The sequence below is a fragment of the Schistocerca serialis genome, chromosome 7, assembly GCF_023864345.2.
Source record: "Schistocerca serialis cubense isolate TAMUIC-IGC-003099 chromosome 7, iqSchSeri2.2, whole genome shotgun sequence".
In the NCBI taxonomy this organism is placed as follows: Eukaryota; Metazoa; Arthropoda; class Insecta; order Orthoptera; family Acrididae; genus Schistocerca; species Schistocerca serialis.
The window spans coordinates 144491275-144516962 of record NC_064644.1 but is presented as its reverse complement, the minus strand read 5'-3'; the positions used below and the strand labels follow the sequence as shown (position 1 = coordinate 144516962).

At 40.4% G+C, this 25688-nt stretch overlaps 1 protein-coding gene across 1 annotated transcript in view; it reads right to left on the bottom strand.

Moving 5' to 3' along the window:
• The window catches only part of LOC126412937 (serine/threonine-protein kinase fray2-like), a 199675-nt gene that overhangs the window by 77661 nt on the left and 96326 nt on the right, over positions 1 to 25688 (bottom strand). The window contains exon 5 of the mRNA XM_050082828.1: positions 14581 to 14811. Coding sequence (XP_049938785.1) covers positions 14581 to 14811 — 231 coding nt within the window. The remainder of the gene's footprint in view (positions 1 to 14580; positions 14812 to 25688) is intronic.

Genomic DNA, 25688 nt, shown 5'->3' with positions numbered 1-25688 from the left:
TACAGACAGCATTGTGAACGCATTATTGTGGCCAAGATAGACACGAAGCCCACGCCTACTACAATAGTACAAGTTTATATGCCAACTAGCTCTGCAGATGATGAAGAAATTGATGAAATATATGGTGAGATAAAAGAAATAATTCAGGTAGTGAAGGGAGACGAATATTTAATAGTCATGGGTGACTAGAATTCGAGAGTAGGAAAAGGGAGAGAAGGAAACATAGTAGGTGAATATGGATTGGGCTAAGAAATGCAAGAGGAAGCTGCCTGGCAGAATATTGCACAGAGCATATCTTAATCATAGCTAACACTTGGTTCAAGAATCATGAAAGAGGGTTGTATACATGGAAGAACCCTGGAGATACTAGAAGGTTTCAGATAGATTATTTAATGGTAAGACAGAGATTTAGGAACCAGATTTTAAATTGTAAGACATTTCTATGTGGACTCTGACCACAATATATTGGTTATGAACTGTAGATTAAAACTGAAAAAACTGCAAAAAGGTGGGAATTTAAGGAGACGGGACCTGGATAAGCTGAAAGAGCCAGAGGTTGTACAGAGTTTCAGGGAGAGCATAAGGGAACAGTCGATAGGAACAGGGGACAGAAATACAGTAGAAGAAGAATGGGTAGCTTTGAGGAATGAAATAGTGAAGGCAGCAGAGGATCAAGTAGGTAAAAAGACGAGGGCTAGTAGAAATCCTCGGGTAACAGAAGAGATACTGAATTTAATTGATGAAAGGAGAAAATATAAAAATGCAGTAAATAAAGCAGGCAAAAAGGAATACAAACGCCTCAAAAATGAGACCGACAGGAAGTGCAAAATGGCTAAGCAGGGATGGCTAGAGGACAAATGTGAGGATGTAGAGGCTTATCTCACGAGGGGTAAGGTAGATAATGCCTACAGGAAAATTAAAGATACCTTTGGAGAAAAGAGAACCACTTGCATGAAAATCAAGAGCTCAGATGGGAACCCAGTTCTAAGCAAGGAAGGGAAAGCAGAAAGGTGGAAGGAGTATATAGATGGTCTATACAGGGGCGATGTTCTTGAGAACAAAATTACGGAAATGGAAGAGTAGGTAGATGAAGATGAAATGGGAGATATGATACTGCGTGAAGAGTTTGACAGAGCACTGGAAGACCTAAGTCGAAACAAGGCCCCGGGAGTAGACAACATTCCATTAGAGCCACTGACAGCCTTGGGAGAGCCAGTCCCGACAAAACTCTACCATCTGGTGAGCAAGGTGTGTGCGACAGGCGAAATTCCCTCAGAATTCAAGAAGAATATAATAATTTCAATCCCAAAGAAAGCAAGTGTCGACAGATGTGAAAATTACCAAACTATCAGCTGCAAAATACTAACGCGAATTCTTTACAGGCGAATGGCAAAACTGGTAGAAGCTGACCTCGGGGATGATCAGTTTGGATTCCGTAGAAATGTTGGAACACGTGAGGCAATACTGGCCCTACGACTTATCTTAGAAGAAAGATTAAGGAAAGGCAAACGTACGTTTCTAGCATTTGTAGACTTAGAGAAAGCTTTTGGCAATGTTGACTGGAATACTCTCTTTCAACTTATGAAGGTGGCAGGGGTAAAATACAGGGAGCGAAAAGCTATTTACAATTTGTACAGAAACCAGATGGCAGTTATAAGAGTCGAGGGACGTGAAAGGAAAGCAGTGGTTGTGAAGGGAGTGAGAGAGGGTTGTAGCCTATCCCCGATGTTATTCAATCTGTATATTGAGCAAGCATTGAAAGAAACATAAGAAAAATTCGGAGTAGGTATTAAAATCCATGGAGAAGAAATGAAAACTTAGAGGTTAGCCGATGACATTGTAATTCTGTCAGAGACAGCAAAGGGCTTGTAAGAGCAGTTGAACGGAATGCACAGCGTCATGAAAAGAGGGTATAAGATGAGCATCAACGAAAGCAAAACGAGGATAATGGAATGTAGTCGAATTAAGTCGTGTGATGCTGAGAGAATTACATTAGGAAATGAGGCACTTAAAGTAGTAAAGGTGTTTTGCTATTTGGGGAGCAAAATAGCTGGCGATGGTCGATGTAGAGAGGATATAAAACGTAGACTGGCAATGCCAAGAAAAGCGTTTCTGAAGAAGAGAAATTCGTTAACATCGAGTATAGATTTAAGTGTCAGGAAGTCGTTTCTGAAAGTAGTTGTATGGAGTGTAGCCATGTATGGAAGTGAAACATGGACGATAAATAGTTCAGACAAGAAGGGAATAGAAGCTTTCGAAATGTGGTGCTACAGAAGAATGGTGAAGATTAGATGGGTAGATCACACAACTAATGAGGAAGTATTGAATAGGATTGGGGAGGAGTTTGTGGCGCAACTTGACCAGAAGATGGGATCGGTTGGTAGGTCATGTTCTGAGGCATCAAGGGATCACCAATTTAGTACTGGAGGGCAGCGTGGAGGGCAAAACTCGTAGAGGGAGACCACGAGATGAATACACTAAGCAGATTCAGAAGGATATAGGCTGCAGTAGGTACTGGGAGATGAAGAACTTGCACAGGATAGAGTGGCATGGAGAGCTGCATCAAACCAGTCTCAGGACTGAAGACCAAAACGACAACATTAGTATTGAGAAAATTTCGTCAGTACGCTGTCACCTGATGTGACAAATAGAACAAGGGATGCCACTAGTGCTGAGTTAAGTTCAGGGAGCAGTGCTACCCTGACTGAAACCGACCGTTGTTACCAGTGACAGAGGCTGACACAAGTTGGCATTTAAACTTGTTTTATGGTACTCTATCAGACCTGGCAATTGCTAAATATCTATGGGTACAGGATACTCATCCTAATGTGGAATGGTCTCAGGACGAAAATTTCGGTTCTTCTTTGCAACTTCAAGGAATGTAACTCGAAATTATTATAAACCATGTACGTTATAGAATATGAATGAAAATAAATTTCTAAAAGATCATGACCTATTAACTTCAATTTTTAAGCGATATTCCAAACAACATTTGGACGGCCATAGGCAATACATTTTTTAAACAGTGTGTAGGTTTTCTGTTGAAGCTGACTACGAGAAAATAAAATTCTGTGCTGTGCTCACGGTGTTAACGACGATAACAGGCCATTTTAGACAAATTGTTGCTGATTTATATTATTGTTTCCCCATATATGTAATTTCAAACGAAAATTGTTTACACAGCTACATTTCGCGTAAGGACTACGAAGATCAGGGAAATCATGTTTCGCGCGGGGCATACGGACAGTCGTTATTCCACTCACTCTTTTTGTGAGTGTAACTGGAAAGGACATGACTACTAACAGTAGTGGTCTGTAGTACCCTCCGCAAAGGACTACGGTGGTTTGCGGAATGTTAATAAAGATGTACACGTGCTGTTATGTTTTCTTCCTCGCAATCGCTGTTAACAGAAAACCTTTATATTATACAAGTTGTGTTCATGGCTGGCTTATAGTGTTCTGCTACAACGTAAAGCTCATCGTTGGCACATGCTAAAATGCAAAATTAGTTTTTGAAGCTACTAAGCAAACAAATGAGAAGAAAGAAACAGTTTCTTTGTAGCCCGCACACTTAAATTAGGTACCCATATAATTTAATGGTTCAAATGGCTCTGACCACTATGCGACTTAAGTTCTGAGGTCATCAGTCGCCTAGAACTTAGAACTAATTAAACCTAACTAACCTGAGGACATCACACACATCCATGCCCGAGGCAGGATTCGAACCTGCGACCGTAGCGGTCGCTCGGCTCCAGACTGTAGCGCCTAGAACCGCACGGCCACTCCGGCCGGCTCATTTAATTTAAGCTGTCTTAGTTAATACGCTCTGTGAGAAACAAAACGAAATCGTACATCAGCAGAACACAGCATAGCATTCCCGTTTTTTGTTGTAGGTTTTAACCGAAAACTTGTTAATTGTTGTTTACAAAGTGTCTAGCTTTTGCAATGCAAATTTTGATTCGAGTAACGTATAAGAACTGGTTTTAAATGTGTCCACAATTTTTCAAAGATTGTTTCTCTTTATATATTAATTAGTATTGGTTAGCTTGGTGATGAGAGTACATTCAAGTGAGATTTTAGTTTCAGTTATCTTCGTTGTGTTCTTAAGCAACTGTGTACCCTTCATGTAAAAGGTTGATTTATAGTTGTGAATGCAGTTATGAACGTTCACACAAATTTTTCCTGGAGGGTCTAAACTCTAAAATTTACATTTGTGATGTAAATGAGTTGTCCAGTTTCTAGAGATGTCATGCCGTTAAGACTAAGTCTTATAGCAGACAGAACAACTTGTTACATCTCAGAGAATTAATGGTAGTCCACTCAGTATGTGAATAAAAACTTTGAACTTCCCCTCACCCCCTGCCCGACACCACCTTTAAGGTCGTCTATGCGTTAGCCCGCTTGGATCAATGCACATCGGGATAGATACACAAAAGCAAAATAACAATGACTTAATCCATATATTAAAAATGGATATTTTCGATACATTGTAACTAAATGATGAAGTACTGGACCAGTAACGCTTTTTTATGCGTTCCTATTGCTACGCACTGTGTGAATTTAAATTAGAATTGTATGTTAGTGCATTTTGTTGCTCCCCCTGGGCCTATAGACATCTTTTTATGTTTTAGGGTGTGCCACATTCATTACACAGTAATTCCCATATACCATCTTCTCACCTTTATGATTTACCGTAAAGCGAATGTGTCACAGAGAAACACAACAAAGCGTACACTATTAATGTAAACTCCCAATGTAGTACTTTCCTGTTTCAGTCATCAAAGCAAAAACTTCTACTACGTCATAGTGGACTTACGTTGACCCACCTTCTTTCTTCCATTCGTAATTATTACTGCATATGGCCGTGTCTGTCAAGTAGTGTGTCCTTTCTGGAACCTAGACTGTCTGTCGTAACGTATAACATCGGACTCGCTACTAACAACAGTGATGTCAATGCTGTGAACACATTTTAGAGTAAACTGAGCTCTTACTGTAGTTAATAACGTCTGTACCTGTCTAAGCGTTGACTAGACTCCCGTACTCCTTGCCGGGCGTTTCCGCAAGCTAGCGGGTCTTTGGAGCCAGGAATAAGTTATTCACTTCACTATTACCTGTAATTATCGTTGTGAGAATCAGCGTTTGCCGTTAACCGACACTGGCAGCATTCACCTCTTGAACATCGACCAATACTAGCTCACCTTGAGCGTTTTCCGCCCGGCAATCAGTAACTCTACTTGCTATGACCTGTTGCCACGTCCCATAGGGACGAACTTCGAAAGCGTGTTCATTCATTTTAGACTGGATAATAATTAATAATTTCAGTGCTGTAACTACAGCTTTTTTGTACCAGAATGAAGCTAAGAAGGTCTTAAATGAATTCCTCTTCAAACATTACATTACCAAATTTGTAATTGTGATTAGACTATAGTTATAAACTTAAGACTTCTGGTAACTGAATTTAAACAAATGAAATATCAATAACTACTGGAACAAAGCGATCCATTACAGATGTGCGTCGACACCTTTATATTTCAACAAACCACAGAGAATTCGTTATTGTTGTTGGTATTCCACACACAAAAAATTAATTTTAGTATAGGACTTAAGCAGAATAGTAACATGTACTTAAAATGTGATGTTAACACTGGTTATAATTAACCGTTAACTTTCCACAGCAGTCAAAGTTAAAATGAGTCTGGCTTTACTTTACATCAGTAAAAAAATAATTTCAGAATTAGATTTTCACTCTGCAGTGTAGTGTGCGCTGATTTGAAACTTCCTGGCAGTTTAAAACTGTGTGCTGCACTGAGACTCGAACTCGGGACGTTTGCGTTTCGCGGGCTAGTGCTCTTCAATCTGAGCTACCCAAGCACGACTCACGACCCATCCCTACAGTTTCAATTCTGCTAGTACCTCGGCTCCTACCTTCCAAACTGCACAGAAGCTGTTCTGCGAACCTTGCAGAACTAGCACCTCAGGAAGGAAGGATATTGCGGAGACATGGCCTAGCCACAGCCTTGGGGGATGTTTCCAGAATAAGATTTTCACTCTGCAGTGGAGTGTGCTCTTATATGAAGCTTCCTGGCAGATTAAAACTGTGTGCCGGACCAAGGCAAATTAGGAAGGTAGATGGCAAGGTACTGGTAGAATTGAAACTGTGGGGACGGGTCTTGAATCGTGCTTGGTTAGCTCAGATGGTACAGCGCTTGCCCGCGAAAGGCAAAGGTCCCGAGTTTGAGTCTCGGTCCGGCACACAGTTTTAATCAGTCAGGAAGTTTCAAAGAATAATTTACCTGTGTCTTGTCTGGTCACAAGCAGTGATAGTGCATTCTTCAAATCTCTTATTAATTTGGTAGACAAACAGAGTCATAATGTCTACTTTTGATAAGCATTCCTGAAATAAAATGCTGTAAGTCTTGCGACTGCATGTTAGGTCTCCCATTCACGACTACAATTTGCAAGAGGCAACCTATTAATGCACAAGAGCTATTTATCGCCTTCATTAGTAACTTGTGTCCATGTTAGCTCAAATAATTAATGTCTTGCAGAGAGCACCAAAACATAACGTCACTCTAAACTCTGCTGGCAGGCTTTTCTCCGCAGTTCAATTTCTCTCCTGTATACTTCGTTTAATTCTTGTTCACAAAACGGAAAACGACAAGGCCCACCAACTAGCCTAATCTCGACGGTGTCTACTGGGTCTTTCAACAACCCATTTTGTTTCGTAGAAAGGCGTTCACCAAATGAAACGACAAGGGAAACAGCTTGGCCGTTGTCAGGCCTAAAGGGTTCATCATTTCTTTGACAGAATTTCATTATTTTCGTAATACTACAACATCCTAAGGAAGAGCTCAGATTCTACATCTACATCATACTCCGCAAGGCGGAAGGTAGTTCTGCAACCACTAACCATCCCACTAACTCCTCCCCAACTCTCCGTTCCACTCGCGAATGCCTTGTTGGTAATTTAACGAAATCGTCGAAATGAATGGAATTGATTTGAAATTTCGTTAAAGAAGAATAATAAATTTTATCTTTTGCTTTTAAGTTAATTTTCTTTCGTGCGAACTTTGTTGTAGAACCACTCTCTTATTTTCGTGTGGTAATAAAAATTTTTACTTTCTTAAGAATTACGTACATTTAAAGAAAAAATAATATTTACGTGAACTCATATGAACTGGTTAAGAATATTAGGTTGAGAATTGAGTCCTTTAAATCATTCGGCCTTGGCATACACTTTCCAGATGCAGTGGGTTTTTTGTTAAATATTTTTACTGAATTTTATCCCGGCACTAGCCATAGAACACAAGATTATCTCTATCAGCAGAAAATGTTTTAATTATTGCCAAGCCGACATTTATCACTGATCAAACCTACTTCACTATGCATTTGAGTTATTTTAAAGAACCAAACTGTTTAAATTTCAATGTTAACTAACATTAACTATCCGCCTACGAATGCACAAACATATAATTAATTCAAATTTTATCAGCCACAGGATCACTGAAATAGAAGAACAATTTCCTAATTCACTATTGATTTTTATGCATCTGTTCCCGATTTACGGGTTTGATAATTTTTTAAATGTGCCGCCTCTGCTATTGTTGGTCGCGGCACAGCCCAGCAACACCGCTAAAAATGCTGAAAAATTCTTAAAGAAATTTTATAGATGACGTGGGCAAGCTAATTTACATAAATAATTCACACTTTTGATAAACTCTAATATATTTAGATCAAACAACAATACAACTCACATTAATTCGTAACGCATCGTCTAATGGCGGCTAAGTCCAGACAGAGACAAAAGAAGTCTACACATTCGTAAAAAACTCTTTCACAGTGTCCTACCGCAATGACTTCTGAACAGAGAAGACCAAAGAATACATAATGCATTGTGCTTAAATAGTATTACTGACTATTACCATTTCTTTGCAAATTGACGATATTATTCTCTTCTGGCAACATTTTACATCTCTGCTATCGTAAATACTGACACATTTTACAATCGCATAATAAATACAGAAAAATTCCTATCCTAAATACAGAGAAATATTGCAACAAACAATATAAGGAGAATAACAAATGTCTTTTACACCACATTCAGTAATATTTTTGTTGAATAATTACGATATATACAACTTGCCCAGAGCGGCGTATATGGTACAAATAAACTCTTGTTCTTTAATAACGTGACTTTGCCAGGGAACGTTACATTGCCCCCTGGCAGCATTTGGCAAAGAGTTTTTACACTTTGACACAATGGTGCCAGTAACGTTCTTTACACTTCCGTATTTTTTTACGGAATGGCTCTTTTATTTAGTCCCAGGGTTATATAAGTTCATGGCTCCCCCATTTGGGCGTAGGCAAACAGGAAACCTGGGCAAAACTGTGCCGGAGCCCAGCCATCCCAGTTGGTTCATGGTCAATATTGTCTCTTTAACAGTTATTCATTTGAATTAAGTTAGCAGTTCGTCACAAACGGTTACACAATTACACAATATCACAGTCACATACAGTTCGACGGAAGTTTTTTGTGTGTGATACTATTATTCTTGTGATACACTACAAGGTCACTTGTCCTAGGATATATCACTTACGGACATACATAGTAAATGTTCAATGTTTATCGAAATGAAGTCATTGACATGTTATTCAGTTTATGTGAACATAAAAAAAATCAACAATGCTGTATTTGGTGAGTGGTGCGGAGTGATTGTTGAGCGGCGCTCGGCGCGGCGCGCTGACTCCGTGTAGGTCACCGCCCCCGGCGTTGACAGCTACGGCGCGGAGGGGCGTGGCTGTCTGTCTGGTCTGCTACGGGCTGCTGCGGCCGCTGCATAGCTGATGTAGCCGGATGCGCGTTGGATATCCGCTCGCCCGTGCGAGGTTTTCTTGCAGTGCTCCAGGAAACATGCAACAAGTTCAGAAACAGTGTACTATCCTTATAGGCATTTTTCCTGCTGTGGGAAAGAACGCACACAGTTAGTGGCAGTTATTACTCAGTAGGCCTTCACTAGTCTGGTTTGCACAATGTTTCGTTGTCACAGTAACACGTTTTATGGGCATACAATATTTTTCACCATGTCATGACTTGTCATTAGTCACACGCAAGTTTTCACCTTTGGACAAAATGTATCTCTGTAGTCAATGCGCTTTCCTAGCGTCCCTTGACACACAAAGAGTTAAAGTTTGACACTAACTTGATCCACCGTCCGTTATCGGTTCACTGTTCGTGTCGTGCTAGTTCCTTGTCCATTTGCACACACGGCGATGATACAGTTTTTTATCACTTATACACAACTACTCCGTGACGTATTGCTGCAGGTTTAACAGTCACTGTCTGTCTCTGCCGCACAATACTGCCCTTTTGTTTAAGTTCCTTTATTTTTATTTACAATGTCCGTTGTGCAATTTTTTTTTGTTTTTTTTTTTTGTAATAGCACATTCGTAACTCTTTACCAAGGTGTAATATTTGCGTACATGGTAACAAATATTCAAAATTTGGTATTAGTTTGCCCAAAAGTCATCTATATTCGTGTTCGAGTAGATTTTATTTGTGCATTCCAGCCGGATTCAGGCATATTGTTCAATAACTCCTTTGAACTCATGTCACACTTTGAAACGTCCCCTTTGAACAATTATACACGACTGTCCTTAAACTGATACACAATATTTTTTTTTAGCGCAACGCAATCTGACTTTCAAAAATCCCTACAAAAGAATGGCCCTGACTAACATTAAACTATACCTTTCACAAATCACTTACCTCACAAAAATCTTCGCTGCTCAAGCTACTGCAATACAGGAGCGCCACTACTGCCAGCTAAATGAAAGATTCAAACTACTGAAGGCACTAACTACTGATAGGGATAGTTAGCAAATGAAAGATATTAATAGAGAACAAACAATGTATTTACCTTGATATCATCATGTATAAATATAGCAGTTCATGACAAATTACAAATCTCCGCCATCTCTCTCCCCACATCCACCACTGCTGGCGGCTCACCTCCAACTGCGCAACGCTACGCGCTGTTCACATCCAGCTGCCTAACACTACAATGGCGAGTATTACAACAATGCAAAGCAGTCACAGACTGCACACAGCACAGCCAGTGATTTTCATACAGAGGTGGCGTTACCATAAAAAAACCTAAACAGCCTACTTACATAGAGAAAACATAAACTGCCTACTTACATAGAGAAAACATAAACAGCCTATGTACTGTCTTTCCGTTGGAAGGACAACGCTACTTCTTCAAGACTGCATGGAAATCCACTACTTCCGTGTGCATTTTCTTCTACTGCTCAGACTTTGAGAAAAACACTACTATTTTACCGTGATGAACGATCAGGACTGTCTTTCTGGACTGCGAGAAAATTTTAGCTTTTGACCAACATTGTATCAATAAGTGTGTGCATTTGATTTCTTTGTTACTGTAATTATGAAAAAAATTTTCAAATCTGTATTGGCCACTGCCCAAACCAATTTGTAAAATTTTTTTGTGGGGAGCATGGGGGCTATGTAAGTAGGCTGTTTATGTTTTCTCTATGTAAGTAGGCTGTTTATGTTTTCTCTATGTAAGTAGGCTGTTTAGGTTTTTTTATGGTAACGCCACCTGTGTATGAAAATCACTGGCTGTGCTGTGTGCAGTCTGTGGCTGCTTTGCATTGTTGTAATACTCGCCATTGTAGTGTTAGGCAGCTGGCTGTGAACAGCGCGTAGCGTTGCGCAGTTGGAGGTGAGCCGCCAGCAGTGGTGGATGTGGGGAGAGAGATGGCGGAGATTTGTAATTTGTCATGAACTGCTATATTTATACATGATGATATCAAGGTAAATACATTGTTTGTTCTCTATTAATATCTTTCTTTTGCTAACTATCCCTATCAGTAGTTAGTGCCTTCAGTAGTTTGAATCTTTCATTTAGCTGGCAGTAGTGGCGCTCCTGTATTGCAGTAGCTTGAGCAGCGAAGATTTTTGTGAGGTAAGTGATTTGTGAAAGGTATAGTTTAATGTTAGTCAGGGCCGTTCTTTTGTAGGATTTTTGAAAGTCAGATTGCGTTGCGCTAAAAAAAAATATTGTATGTCAGTTTAAGGACAGTCGTGTATAATTGTTCAAAGGGGACGTTTCAACTTTACTATCAACGTCCTACGTAACTACAGTGTAGTCTCTGTAGGCAAAAATTGACTTGGACTGTATCTGGCTAGCTCTTTTTTTACTGTTTGAATCTGCACATGCTTCAATTGAAGCTTCTTTGTGCGTAACTTTGCACTACTTAAATTTGCTACAAGTTTGCCTCCCGTGGTGCCCTCGGGTCACTACTGGGTGCATTATTTTCTCTAATAACATTGGTTAGATAATAAAGTTCTCAGGGCCTCATATTATTGATATTATTCTGGGTTCGAATCTGTCAATCTGACAACTACACATATATACATACATACACATAATAGAAAAGATTGTGCCAAGAAATATTTCAAATTTGGGCACATAGAAAATTATGTAGTACACTAACTAATCATTACTAAAATGTTCTTTTTGATTGAACTCTGTCACAGCTTAACACTACAAATAATTGCACCAATCAGATTATCTGTGCAAACATTTAGAGCATGTTCTAGATAACACAAATTAAAAGAGTACATAACACAAATATCCATACACATGAGAAAGTCAATCATATTCTTATAACTAAACACTTCTACACTAGTACATTATCTCTAAAGATCACACATCATTAATGTTCATTATTTACAAAAGAATGGTGTCCACATAGGACTATTAGTCTTTTACTGTAGGAATGCTTTTACATCCTTACGCGGATACAGTCCCCGTACTCTCCCTGAGTGGGGATCTGCTAAGAGATAGCTACACTCATGTGGCACACTTACTACTCTAAAAGGTCCATTGTACACCAATTGCCACTTGCTATTCTGTTTCAAGGATGCCGAGGACTTAGGATGATTGCGTAAGAGTACCAAGTCCCCAACACTAAATTTTTTGTTATTCGTCACATGTCGATTATATTTTTCTTTCCTTTTCTGAGCGCACCTGGTAAGGTTGCACCCTGCTTTGCTTATCTTCTGTGCGTATATGCAATGTATAACCTGAAAAATTTATTTAACTCTCCAAATGTTCGTAAAAAAAACTTTTTCCTTCTTGGGCCAAGGAATGGAGTATGAGGCTCGACAGTAAGTTTTGTGAGGCTTCACCTCGATATTGTACTGATATCCCTTAACAATTCCTGGTCGTTCTGAAAATACATCTGCATAATTAAATAATAACTGTACCAAATCCTGCTGTTGCATAGAGTTCAAATTTTCGGACTGTGATACTTTGTTCACAAGTGCGTCCACATATGCTTTTAATTGATCACCTTGTACGTCAGGATAATAGAGATTCTGTCCTAGACAATGATTGTCTAAATGTAGTATCGACTGATTCCTACACTTTATGTTAATAGCATTACAATTAGGTACAGGTACCTCTTCAGATCTGAGCATGGACAATTCTGTTCTCCTACCAGCATTCATCAAACTTAATTTTCCCCGAGAAAGGTCGATTATTGCGTCCCTTTCTCTTAAAAAATCTACCCCCAAAATGCAGGCTACCTTTAAACCCTTTACTACCAGGAATGAGCACGCTATGGCTTCATCCCCTAAATACATCTCTACCCGCACTTGGAGTTTAATTATTTGTCGCTGTGCACTTATGGCTCCAGTGACTTTACAATTATTCACGGGAAAAGTCAGCATACGCCTTTCCTTCCCCAGTGCTTTGAATAAGTCCATACTCATAACACTGACAGTAGCACCTGTATCTACGACCGCTTGCACATCAATATTGTTAATTTTGATCTCTATTATCGCTTGTACTTTGTCTTTGTGCTCCTTTATGCACGTGGATGGTTCAGTTATTAATTCATCTCCCATCTGTACCCCGTCATTATACCTAAGGATACAGATTTTGTTCGGTGTTTTGTTCTGTGTCGGGCTGCTCTCACTCCAAACCTCAGCCGACGATGGAGAGCTTATCTCGGCTGCATCTAGTTTGTTGAATTATTGCTAGTGGATGGGTGTGGCTGCTCTGTGTCACTAACCTCCACTATGTGCACGTTGTGTTGCGTCGGCCGCCACGGTTGCGCAATTGGCGCATTTTGTGGTGGCGGTCGGTTATTGTCATATCTATCCCTGTTTCGCCGGTCCGGACTGGGCCTCTGGTTCTGCGGCCAAGTTCGGTTTGCATCATTGTAAGTATTAGTGTTGCTCGGCCCCCTGGCATTTTTCCATCTACTATTGCTTGGTGGGCCTGTCTCATACCGGTCATCGAACCTCCTTTTCCGGTCATTATTCACCGGCGGACTATTGCCGTTCCGGTCTCTACCTCTATTTCCGTTTTGTGCATACTCTTGTCTCCTATTATTACCTCCGCCGTTTCCATTACTTGGTGGAGGCGTGTTATTTCTACCATTTCTATAACCATTTCCGTTACTTCTAGCCTGTTCAGAGGCTGCCTTAACGTCCTCCTGAATCAGGTCAATTGAGTCCAGAACAGACAAGAAATGTTCCATATCATTTTCAGGCACGTGTATAAGTTTTTCCTTTACATGTATCGGCAAGTGTGATTTCAAAAGCCTGATCAAATCCCGGGATGAAATCTGTTCGTCCCAGTAACGGGTCTTATTAATGTACTTCTCAAAATATTTTCGCAAATTGCCTAGTCGTGGAGAATACGGCTCTGGATTATATACCAATATTTGGCCAAGAATGCTTTTTCAAATTGCTCATATGTATCACAACTGTCAGCTGCTTCGGTTGCCCATAATGCAGCATCTCCTTGTATGTAGGACATAACGAACTGTATTTTCTGGGTATGACTCCAAACGCTAGGCAACATGTTTCTAAATCCCTTGATAAACACTACAGGGTGAACAGATTTCTTCTCCGTTGTAAAGATCTGAAACTGTCGGTTCCTAATCAAGCTTTCTTCAATCACTACTTTGGAATGACATTTATTTTTTTCGCTTACACTTGTTGCCTGTTCTGTCTCGCAGTCGCAATTTTTTACTGCAGTATTTATATGCCTATCATTGTTGGACCTGGCTGGCGTGACATACGCCTGTGCCTCGTCATGCCGCAAGCTAAGGTCCATTTCGGCAAGACGACGGTCCACACTCCGCTGCCACAGCGGAATGTCTTTGTGCACTATCTTTTTTAGATCCTGCACATCCGCACTTGAGCCCACATCTCTGGCCTCAATTGTGGCGTGCATTTTCTGATCTATTTCTTTTATGACTTCATTTTCTACTTTGTGCACTTGTTCGATCACTTTGTCCTCAATTACTTGAGTTGTGTCAATTTCCAATTGCTCGACTCTGTTAGTCAGGACACTAATTTCCTCTACGATATTGGCGTTAGCCAGTTGAATACTGTCTACTCTTTCGCTTAATTCATGCACTGTTTTGAGTATGGTTTCGTATTTTTGTTTCAAACTAACAAGCTCACTTTGCATAACTTCTAAAATTTGCATCAACTGCAAGTCCCTCTCATGCAGGCGTCGGTCACGCTCTGCTTGTTTACCATCACGTTCTTTATCACGCTCTGCTTGTTTAGCATCACGTTCTTTATCGCGCTCTGCTTGTCTAGCATCACGTTCCTTATCGCGTTCTGCTTGCATACATGCAAATTCAGCTACCAATCTCTGGTCACGCTCTGCTTGTTCAGCATCACGTTCTCTATCGCGCTCTGCTTGTTTAGCATCACGTTCTCTATCACGCTCTGCTTGTTTAGCATCACGTTCTCTATCACGCTCTGCTTGCACACGTACAAATTCAGCTTGGAAATTGAGCATGCGCTCGAACATAACTCTTAATGATTGCACTTCTGACACCTCACCACTCTCTGGTCCGTGTCCAGTGCTTGCGGATGGCACAATACTTCCGCTATCAACTGAATCACTGGGTGGCAATGGCAACATTTCTTGCCCTTCTGCCCCCAGATTTTCACATTGTACTTCCTGAACTACGTCACTAACATTACTTTGTGTCCCACTTTCTAACTCAGTATCACTACTTACTGACTGTTGCTCATTATCCATGTTGATATCTTTCTGACTACGCAATCTAACCATAGTAAACAAAAGAAATAAAATCTGAACTAAATATCCTAACACTCAGGTTTCACTGACATAATCACACAAGAAATGGACATTACTAATACACACTTACTATATACTACAATGACTAACTACCTAAATGTCCTGTTATTATAAAACAAAGTACTAACAACAAGCACACCACTAATGATCCGAGAACACTGCACTGAGGCTACTTTACTACCCACAGGACAACTACACTGTAGCGTTACCTTTTGGTGATCTATCTTGGGTGCAGCTGCCCCCTGATATTGTGGTAGGTAATTAAATTTTCGAAATATTGAGCTCTCTTCTTCAGCTTGCCTCTGGGTACATAGTGTTCTCATGCAAAAAATCATACACAGGTATTATCACACAATATTGGTTATGCAATACATACAATACATAGAAAAATTATTAAATGTTCTGCAACAAAGTTCGACTATATTAATTCCCTAGTTATCTCACGGGTATTTAGTGGCCACTGCATATTCGAGCCCCACGTTGGGCGGCTATTTAACGAAACCGTCGCAATCTCGTTAAAGAAGAATAATAAATTTTATCTTTTGCTTTTAAGTTAATTTTCTTTCGTGCGAACTTTGTTGTAGAACCACTCCCTTATTTTCGTGTGGTAATAAAAATTTTTACTTTCTTAAGAATTACGTACATTTAAAGAAAAAATAATATTTACGTGAACTCATATGAACTGGTTAAGAATATTAGGTTGAGAATTGAGTCCTTTAAATCATTCGGCCTTGGCATACACTTTCCAGATGCAGTGGGTTTTTTGTTAAATATTTTTACTGAATTTTATCCCGGCACTAGCCATAGAACACAAGATTATCTCTATCAGCAGAAAATGTTTTAATTATTGCCAAGCCGACATTTATCACTGATCAAACCTACTTCACTATGCATTTGAGTTATTTTAAAGAACCAAACTGTTTAAATTTCAATGTTAACTAACATTAACTATCCGCCTACGAATGCACAAACGTATAATTAATTCAAATTTTATCAGCCACAGGATCACTGAAAAAGAAGAACAATTTCCTAATTCACTATTGATTTTTATGCATCTGTTCCCGATTTACGGGTTTGATAATTTTTTAAATGTGCCGCCTCTGCTACTGTTGGTCGCGGCACAGCCCAGCAACACCGCTAAAAATGCTGAAAAATTCTTAAAGAAATTTTATAGATGACGTGGGCAAGCTAATTTACATAAATAATTCACACTTTTGATAAACTCTAATATATTTAGATCAAACAACAATACAACTCACATTAATTCGTAACGCATCGTCTAATGGCGGCTAAGTCCAGACAGAGACAAAAGAAGTCTACACATTCGTAAAAAACTCTTTCACAGTGTCCTACCGCAATGACTTCTGAACAGAGAAGACCAAAGAATACATAATGCATTGTGCTTAAATAGTATTGCTGACTATTAACATTTCTTTGCAAATTGACGATATTATTCTCTTCTGGCAACATTTTATATCTCTGCTATCGCAAATACTGACACATTTTACAATCACATAATAAATACAGAAAAATTCCTATCCTAAATACAGAGAAATATTACAACAAAAAATATAAGGAGAATAACAAATGTCTTTTACACCACATTCAGTAACATTTTTGTTCAATAATTACGATATATACAACTTGCCCAGAGCGGCGTATATGGTACAAATAAACTCTTGTTCTTTAATAACGTGAGTTTGCCAGGGAACGTTACAGTAAGCCTCTCCATTAGCTCGAATTTCTCGAATCTTCTCTTCGTAATCAATTCGCGAGATGTATATGTTGTCTACCTCTTCTCGAAAAGGACTCTCTCGAAACCTCTCTGTGACGCACAACGCCTCTCTTGTTACGTCTGGCAACGGAGTTTGTGGAGGATTTCGGTAAAGCTCTCGAGCTAACTAAACGAACGCGTTATGAAACAGGACGCTCCTCGTTGAATGTTCTGTCTTTTCTATTAGTCCTGCCGGGTAAGAATTCCAAACTGATGAATGGCAAACAAGAATCGGTTAAACAGGCACCTCATAAGCGACTTCTTTCCTGGATGAGCTGCATTTCTTTAAGAATCTTCCTATTAATCTGCGTGTTATTTCCTTCTTCTAGTATTTGGTTTATATGGTCATTCCATTTAATATCTCTCTGGACAGTTACTCCTAGTTATTTTAGGGTAAATACTGTTTCCAGCATTTTGTCATCAACAGTGTAGTTGTACAGTAGTGGGCCTCTTTTCCTATGTATGCGAAACATGTTACAATTATTTACGTTCGGGGTCAACTTCCAGAATCTGAGCCAATCATCGAACCTCTGCAGGTCTGTTTACAAATCGATACTGTCTTCTGGCATTCCTGTTTCTTATAGAGAAGCACATCATCTATAAACAGTCTCAGAGAGTTTCCAATGCTTTTAGCTAGGTCATTTATATACATTGTTACACAGTAATGTGCCTGTCATACTTACGTAGGGTACTCCGGTATTACATTTGCACCTGTCCAGTTCGTTCCGTTCAGAGCCACGTGTTGACTTCTGTCTGTAAGTCAGTCTTGTATCCAGTCCCAAATCTTGTCCGATACTCGATTCCCTCGTTTTTTTTTCTTTTTCTTTTTCTTTCACTAGCGGGCAACGTGGGACGGTGTCAAACGCCCTCCTGGTGTCAAGGAACACGGCATCAACCTAAGCGCCTTCGCTTACAGTACTATGGATCTCATGGAGGAACAGAGCGAGCTGAGTTTCGAAAGATTATCCTTTGGGAAATCCACGTTGATTTTAATAGAGAAGATTTTCGTGCTTCTAAAACATCATACCTCTTGAGCATAAAACACGATAATTCTGCAGCAGACTGACGTCAACTATACAGGCCTATAATTATGTGCATCTAACCTACGAACCTTCTTGAAAACGGGAATGATCTGTGCATTTTTCTAGTCGCTATGTACCCTTCGTTGTTCCAGTGATCTACGATAAAGTGTTGCTAAAAGGGAAAGAAAGCTCTTTCGCATAGTCTTTGTAGAATCGTACAGGTAGCTCATCTGGTAATGATGCCTTTCCGCTGCTAGGCGATTGTAGTGGCTTTACTATCCGCCGAACATCACAATATCTGCCCTTTCGACGTTTATACGATGACTGAAATGAGGGACCGTGTTACTGTCTTCAGCGGTGAAACCAATTCGAAAGCTCGAAATCTGTATTTCGACCTTCCGTGTGTTATCTTCCGCTATGGTGTTCTCACTATTCGTTGTTATTTTATTAACTGTCGAACAATAAAGAAAATGTGCTGTTCCTAATCCAGCTGTACTTTTACAATGGTTTGTGTAGCTTTCTCTCTACACAACGATCAATGGGTACGGTATTTGATCTATCTTCAGCAACTGTATATCTATTTACTTAAAAAGTCAGTAACCAGTTGCAGAAAAAAAATTTTATTTGCTTTACGGGTGTTAGGCATCTAGTGCCCTTCTTCAGAGCGTTAGAATTATCATAATTGTGGCATTATTCGCGAGTGTCAAAAATAAGATGCAAGCAGGCAATATGAACCTCATGACCACAGTAGCACTAGGTGCCTGAAACCGGTAAAGGAAATAAAATTCACTTTGCGCTACTGGTTTACGATTATTTTAACGTCATTACAAAACCCTCAATCAATGAAGTCGCAGAGACAATTGTTGTGTACATAGTTCCGCGTAGTCAACGCGTACACAACTTTCCCACTTGAGCGCGCCCCCATAAGCGCAACAGTGCAGGCTCAGCGCTCGTCCATCTCCGTATGACGAGATGGCGCTGCCTTAGAGACGGACCAAATTCTGCTTCCGCCGATCCACGTATTAATAAGTAACGCAGCCAGTGAGATTGCTGCTAATGTAGTACCTTTTCTCCTAGCGGATCACACTCGCACAGTGATACCTGAACGTGTGAGTTATTATAACGAGTGTACAGACCTCTGATTAGTCAGTCTACTGCGCGACTGCTACGTTCGCAGGTTCGAATCCTGCCTCGGGCATGGATGTGTGTGATGTCCTTAGGTTAGTTAGGTTTAAGTAGTTCTAAGTTCTAGGGGACTGATGACTACATATGTTTAGTCCCATAGTGCTCAGAGCCATTTGAACCATTTTTTTAGTCAGTCTGCATAAGTTTGCATTAGTTTGCATTCGTCTGCATTAGCCTGCATTAGTCTATAGTGAAGTTTCAGTCTGCGCCTAATAAGATTATCATATTCCTGTACATAGCCATGAAGGTAAATGTACAGACACTTTGTCAAGTATCAGATATATGTGAGAATAAGATTAATGTACCAAGACCAAAGGAACTTCAGATTGTCAGTTGTAAACAGCATCCAGAATCAAGTTACGTAATGTCTATGCTTTTTATTATTTTAATAAATGTATGTGAAAATCAATCAAGTTCTGTTTAAAGTTGGTCACCGTCAATCTGCTACTCTAAGCATGCACGTGGCATTTCTATCGTCTGACCTAATGGCAGAAGATAAACACGCCACGATAAGACCACGAGACATATTTGCTGACACTCGCCTACTTCGTTAGAGCAACAAGTCAAATAATCTGATGGTGTGCGTACCGAAAGTCTTACAGTACGCATACCACAACAATATACTACATAAATGTAAAGTAACGCTCTTCCGTTATGGGCTCCGTTGTTGGCAGTTACGTTAGTGGCCAGGGGCTGATACTCATGACGTCGGAAGTGATGCTGTTAGAGGCAGAGGTCGATGGCAGTGGTCTTGACTGAATCGCCGGTGAGGAGCGTTGCTGGCGTCATCCTTGTGTAACGTGCGACTGACGGCCAGCAGTGCGGCTGCGGTGGCGGCGGCGCGGGTGGCGTAGGCGTGCGCGTCGTCCCCAGCGTTTGCAGGCCGGCAGTGACGGCGTGGGCGGTAAGCCTGCGGGCAGTGCTGTCCTCCAGCCGTGCTTGTCCACATGCGTTGGCGAGAGATGCAAAAACTTGGTCCCCGTATCGTTTCAATGGTTCCGCGCTGCATTCTGTAGCGAACGCGCGGTTTCCTTCCCTGAATCCCCAGAGGACAGCGTCCAAACCAGGTTCTATTGGAGTGCTTCCACCCACACGGCTGTTCTACCGGTACATGTCGTAGGCGTGAGTCAGGTTGCGGTTCGCTGCGTTACATGCAGCAGGTGAGGCAGCGCCTGAGGTATTGACGTCCACGGAGAATATCTGCGAGACTAACATTTGAGTTTTTTTTTTTATTATTTATACGCTGCTGTTAAGGCCACTGGAGAAAGATTTAGTTATTATATGTTCAGTAACTCAACTTTATGTACGCGTTTGGAGTAAACACATCTTCAGAATGTCAAAGGAGGAAGAAGCATCATACACACGCTATGCCGCCATGGCCGGCCAGAGTGGCCGAGCGGTTCTAGGCGCTACAGTCTGGAACCGCGGGACCGCTACGGTCGCAGGTTCGAATCATGCCTCGGGCATGGGTGTGTGTGGTGTCCTTACGTTATTTAGGTTTACGTAGTTCGTGGTTCTAGGGGACTGATGACCTCAGAAGTTAAGTCCCATAGTGCTCAGAGCCATTTGAACCATTTTATGCCGCTATGTACAACTAACTAGTTTCAGAACATAACTGTTGTACTCTCGAACTGTTTACTTGAATATGAGGCCACAACGAGTGTATAGGACCTGCATTGATGTTCTGAAGATGAGTTTACTCGAAACGCATAAATAAGGTGCTGAACATCAAGATGCTGAACATCAAGTAACTAAATTATACCTCAGTAATCACTACAGCAGTGTACAAATAAATTTTTGAATCTATAAAATGGTCGCATGCCTCTTACGTGACTTTGGGCCACATCTGAAATTCAGAGGCTACGCATGTTGCCCAGGAAGAGCGATTAACTTTGCAGAGTTTTCTTCCGTATGACTTCATTGTTCTGAGGCATGCAGCCTTCTGGATTTTCCTTCCGTTTCTGTAGCTGGTAATCTGTACATTAAATTCGGTGGTATTTCAATAAGGAAAGCAAAGCTATGGCGTAAGTGGATTCCAATAGTTACGGGAGTGAAAGTAAAACGGGATAAGAGAAAACTTTAAAACCACCAAATTTCTCAACAAAAGTTTCAGTCTGCCTCCATTACTTTTTGACAACCGAATAAATCAAGCATTAGAGAAACAGTATAAAAAATAAGTGCCGTCAATTTCTTTTACAAGAGACCAAATAATTTTTTCGAACAGCACAAAATATACGAACAGCAGAGAAGATGTGATATACATGGTAGATAATTCCAGGAATAGTACACAAATAATAAGTTTCTAAAAATTAGTTTCGTAAAGCAGAGTATACATGTATTGGATAACAATCGATACATTTAGTTCTAGAAGATGAAGAATTTGAAAAAAACAAATGGTTCAAATAGCTCTGAGCACTATGGGACTCAACTGCTGTGGTCATAAGTCCCCTAGGACTTAGAACTACTTAAACCTAACTAACCTAAGGACATCACACACATCCATGCCCGAGGCAGGATTCGAACCTGCGGCCGTAGCGGTCGTGCGGTTCCAGACTGTAGCGCCTTTAACCGCTCGGCCACTCCGGCCGGCGAAGAATTTGAAAAAGTGGAAATTTGAAAATAATAGGTAATGCTACATTCAGTGACGGCGCATGTGGCAGAGATATTGAGAGCAAGGTAGTGATGGATAAACGAACAAGCAAGTCGTTACATGAACATATTTGGAACAATTACGGCCAAGAAGCCAAAGAAAGGATATTCCATAATATTTTTGAGAATGTAGTTACATATGGTACTGTAATGTGGCCACTTACTGAAAAATGAAAGGACAGTATCACAACAGTGGAATTAGATTTTTTGTAAAGATCTCAGCAGGTGACCCGTAAAGACAATATGTAAGAAAATGGAAGTAACGTAGTCCATAACGAGGAAACTGTTGCACAAATACCTTCAGTGTGTGGCTCTTGTTACAAGAACGAGAATCGTGGGTCACTTGCGATTCATGTTAATTTGCGACCCGAGAAGCACTAGAAGCGACTCCCCTCTCTTCATCGGAATCATATATATCGATCAAAAATTGTATGATAAGGGTTTAACGGCTTTCCATGTGAGTAACAGGGACAACCGAAGCAGAAAACGACTAATCTATAGCGGTAACAGTCAAAGAGGATGAAGAACTAGAGCAATCTCCAAACAGGATTAACTTGAATACGGCTGTGCTTTTCCTTCCATGTTACCATTGGAATTGATGCGGTTGCCGTTTCCGTTCCCATTGCACTGCCGACGTTTCTACTGATATAAACAGTTGCAAGGGCTCTAAATTTTAACGTAGATTCTCAACCACTGTGAGGCTATGCTTTTGCCACCCAAAAATCATTTTTAAACCAGAAAGCAGTGGCCAAACACTGAAAGGAGTCACAGGGAATGAACTGAAGACCTTTCCACTTGCAGTCAGCATCTTACTAACTGAACTACCGAGACTTCATCTCTTTAGTTCACCAGATGCTGTTTATTGAGCCAGGGACTAAGATGAATTTTGTATCCAAGGAATATTCAGGGGCTTCTATGAGCAGTAGTAAAAGAATCGTGCAGTCTCCTAAGAACACCTATTTAAACAGTAAGAAATAGTCTGATGCGACCCGCCACGAATTTCTTTCTTCTGCTGATCTCTTCATGTCTGAGTGGTAACTGTACCTTACGTCCTCAAACATCTGTTGGCTGTCATCCAGTCTCTTGTCTTCCCCTACAGTTTTTACCTTCCTCTAATACCAAGCAAGTTATGGCCTGATGTCTTAAGCCATGTCATGTCTTCCTCTCTTCTTGTCAGTGTATCTCATATGTTCCTTTCTTCGCCTATTCTGCGGGAAATCTCTTCATTCCTTATCAGTCCACCGAAATTTTTACACATGTCAATTAGGTTACATCTCAAACTCATCGATGGTCCTGTTTTCCACTTATCCCACAGTTCACGATTCACTATCACACAATGCATGACTCCGAACGTACGTTCACAGAAATTTTTCTCAGACTAAGGCCGAAGTTTGATGCTAGCACATTTATCTCGGCCGGAAACTCCCTCTTTGCCTGTGCTAATCTCTTATTTATTTGTCAATCATGTTTTATGTTGCTTCCAGAGCAGCAGAAGCTTCTTCTTCATAGTCCCCAATTTTGATGTTGGTAATCTCGTTTCAGCTACTCCTCATACCTTTCGTCTTTCTTCGGTTTACTCTCCATCCTCATTCTGGTCTCAGTACACAGTTTATTCCATTTTCCACGACCTGTAATTTCTTCACTTTCACAGAGGATAGGAAGGTCATCAAAAATTTTCATTGATATCCTTTCACCCTGAATTTTAATCGAACTCCCGAACCTTTAATTTATTTCAATCATCGCTTCTTCGATGTGTAAGTTGAACGTTATGGGTTATAGACTACATCCCTGTGTTTACACCATTTGTAATCCGAGCAATTCGTTCTTGGTTTTCCACTCTTATGATGCCTTCGGGATGCCGGTAAAAATTGTATGTTATCCGTCTTACACTACAGCTTACTCCTGTTTTTCTTAGAATTTGCTACAGTTTGCACAGTTTTACCTTTTCGAACGCCGTTTTCAGGACGACAAATCCTATGAGTATACTGTATTCCTCAAATCTTGCTTCCATTATCAATGTCAACGTTAGAATTACTATATGCTTCAGTTTCCTTTCCGAAAGACAAACACATTGTCGTCCAAATGATACCCATTCTTCCTCATCATTCCTCTATTCGGTATTCTTGTGATCATCTTGCTTGCGTGGACTGTTAATTTGATAGTGCAACAATTCTAGCACGTATCTGTCCTTGCTATGTTTGGGATTGTATAAAAGATATTTTACCGATATTCTGACGGTAGGCCTCCAGACTTGTAGATTCTCCTCTCCAAACTGAATAGTAGTATTGTTGCTACTTACCTCATTGGTTTCGGAAATTGCAAAAAAAATTTCTCAACCCCTTCTACCTTATTTGATCGCAAGCTTTCCAACGCTTATTAACCCCTGACTCTAATACTGAACCCCGTATACCTTTCATTTCAACCCTAATTTCTTCTTCTATCACATCATCAAACAATGTCTTCCCTTCCTAGAAGCCTGCCACTTATCCTTCACACATATGTACTGCCTCTCTTCCTGCGTTTAACAGTGGAATTTCCAGGACTCTTTTAATATTGTGGCTCTCGCTTCTAATTTCACCGAAAGTTGTTTTGATTTTAGTGTATGCGAGTCATTTCTTCGTACGATTATATCCTTTTCGACTCCACATTTTTCTTCTAGCCATTTCGCTTTGGCTACCCTTCATTTCCCATTTATTTAATTCCCAAGTTATTTATATTTCTGTATTTCCGTCTTTCACTGAACGTTTTTCTACATCCATTCGGCAATCAATTGAAGTATTTCTTGTGTTGGCTAAGGACGTTTTAAGTTACTTTCCGTGTACTTACGTTTTTCTGTCTAATATCTGTGACTGCCCATTTTAGAGAAATCCACTCATATTCAAGTGCGCCGGCATTCCTTATCTGATTTCAAATTCCTGTCATCCTCCTCAGTATCTCAATATCCCTTTACCTTCCACAGTGATTCTTCTGCTCGATTCTCTTAAACTTCAGTCTAGTCTTAATCATTACTAAATTGTGGATGTTATAATTATGCCCACTGAGACAGAGCGCCCGACAGTGAAGCCTGTGCGCCATTTTGTTTTGGAATATCAGATTTAATGCTAAACGACACCAACAAGATGTAAGATCTTTATGTTAATAACCAAATTAGTTATTAGAGGGTATTAGCACCTAATCTTCAAGTATCCTCTACCCGAGAAGAAGTAACGTTCTTCTTACAAGTGATCTGAACTCCTTATAGCTGAAACTTATGAACCGTGCACGGGGCTATATCGATTCCTGTGCTTGCAGAAACTTTCTGCTTAGCTTGCCTAGCATGGCTTAGCTGTCGTTTCCTTGGCGTCTGTAGAGGTGGCACCTTGGCAGTTCGGCGTGGGATTTAATGGCCCACGCAGCTGACACGTTAGCTGCTGGGATTTGGAAGTTATCGTCTACCCTTGCATGGTGCTGCAGCTTGTACCTGAGAGTTACTAAGATGGTCGATCATCATGTCTGTCAGGTTGATGTTTACATTGCGGTCAAAGCCTTTGCTATCGGGGAGCTGTAACTTTGTGCTGCTTGTGCAGGGATGGGATATTCTGGATGCGGACTTCGGGCATGTTCCCACTACCATGGCTGCTGGACATAGCCTTTAAGTACCATTCATGGTTCTCACTGACTCGTACCGTTCTACTGATGTGTTTCACTGATGCCTTTATGTGGCTGAGCATTCTGACAATAACAGCCCGTCTAAATCAAACTGTAAGATTGTGCCAGCAGAAGTATGTTTTTTCTATATTAAAGTGTCAGTATCTGCCATTTCCTTTCCTTAAATGTCTTTTGTACATATTTTCTTACTTTTAGTACTGTGAGGTCAAATGGACTCAGTTGTATCCCCTCATATTTCTGTTCTTGTGGGGGT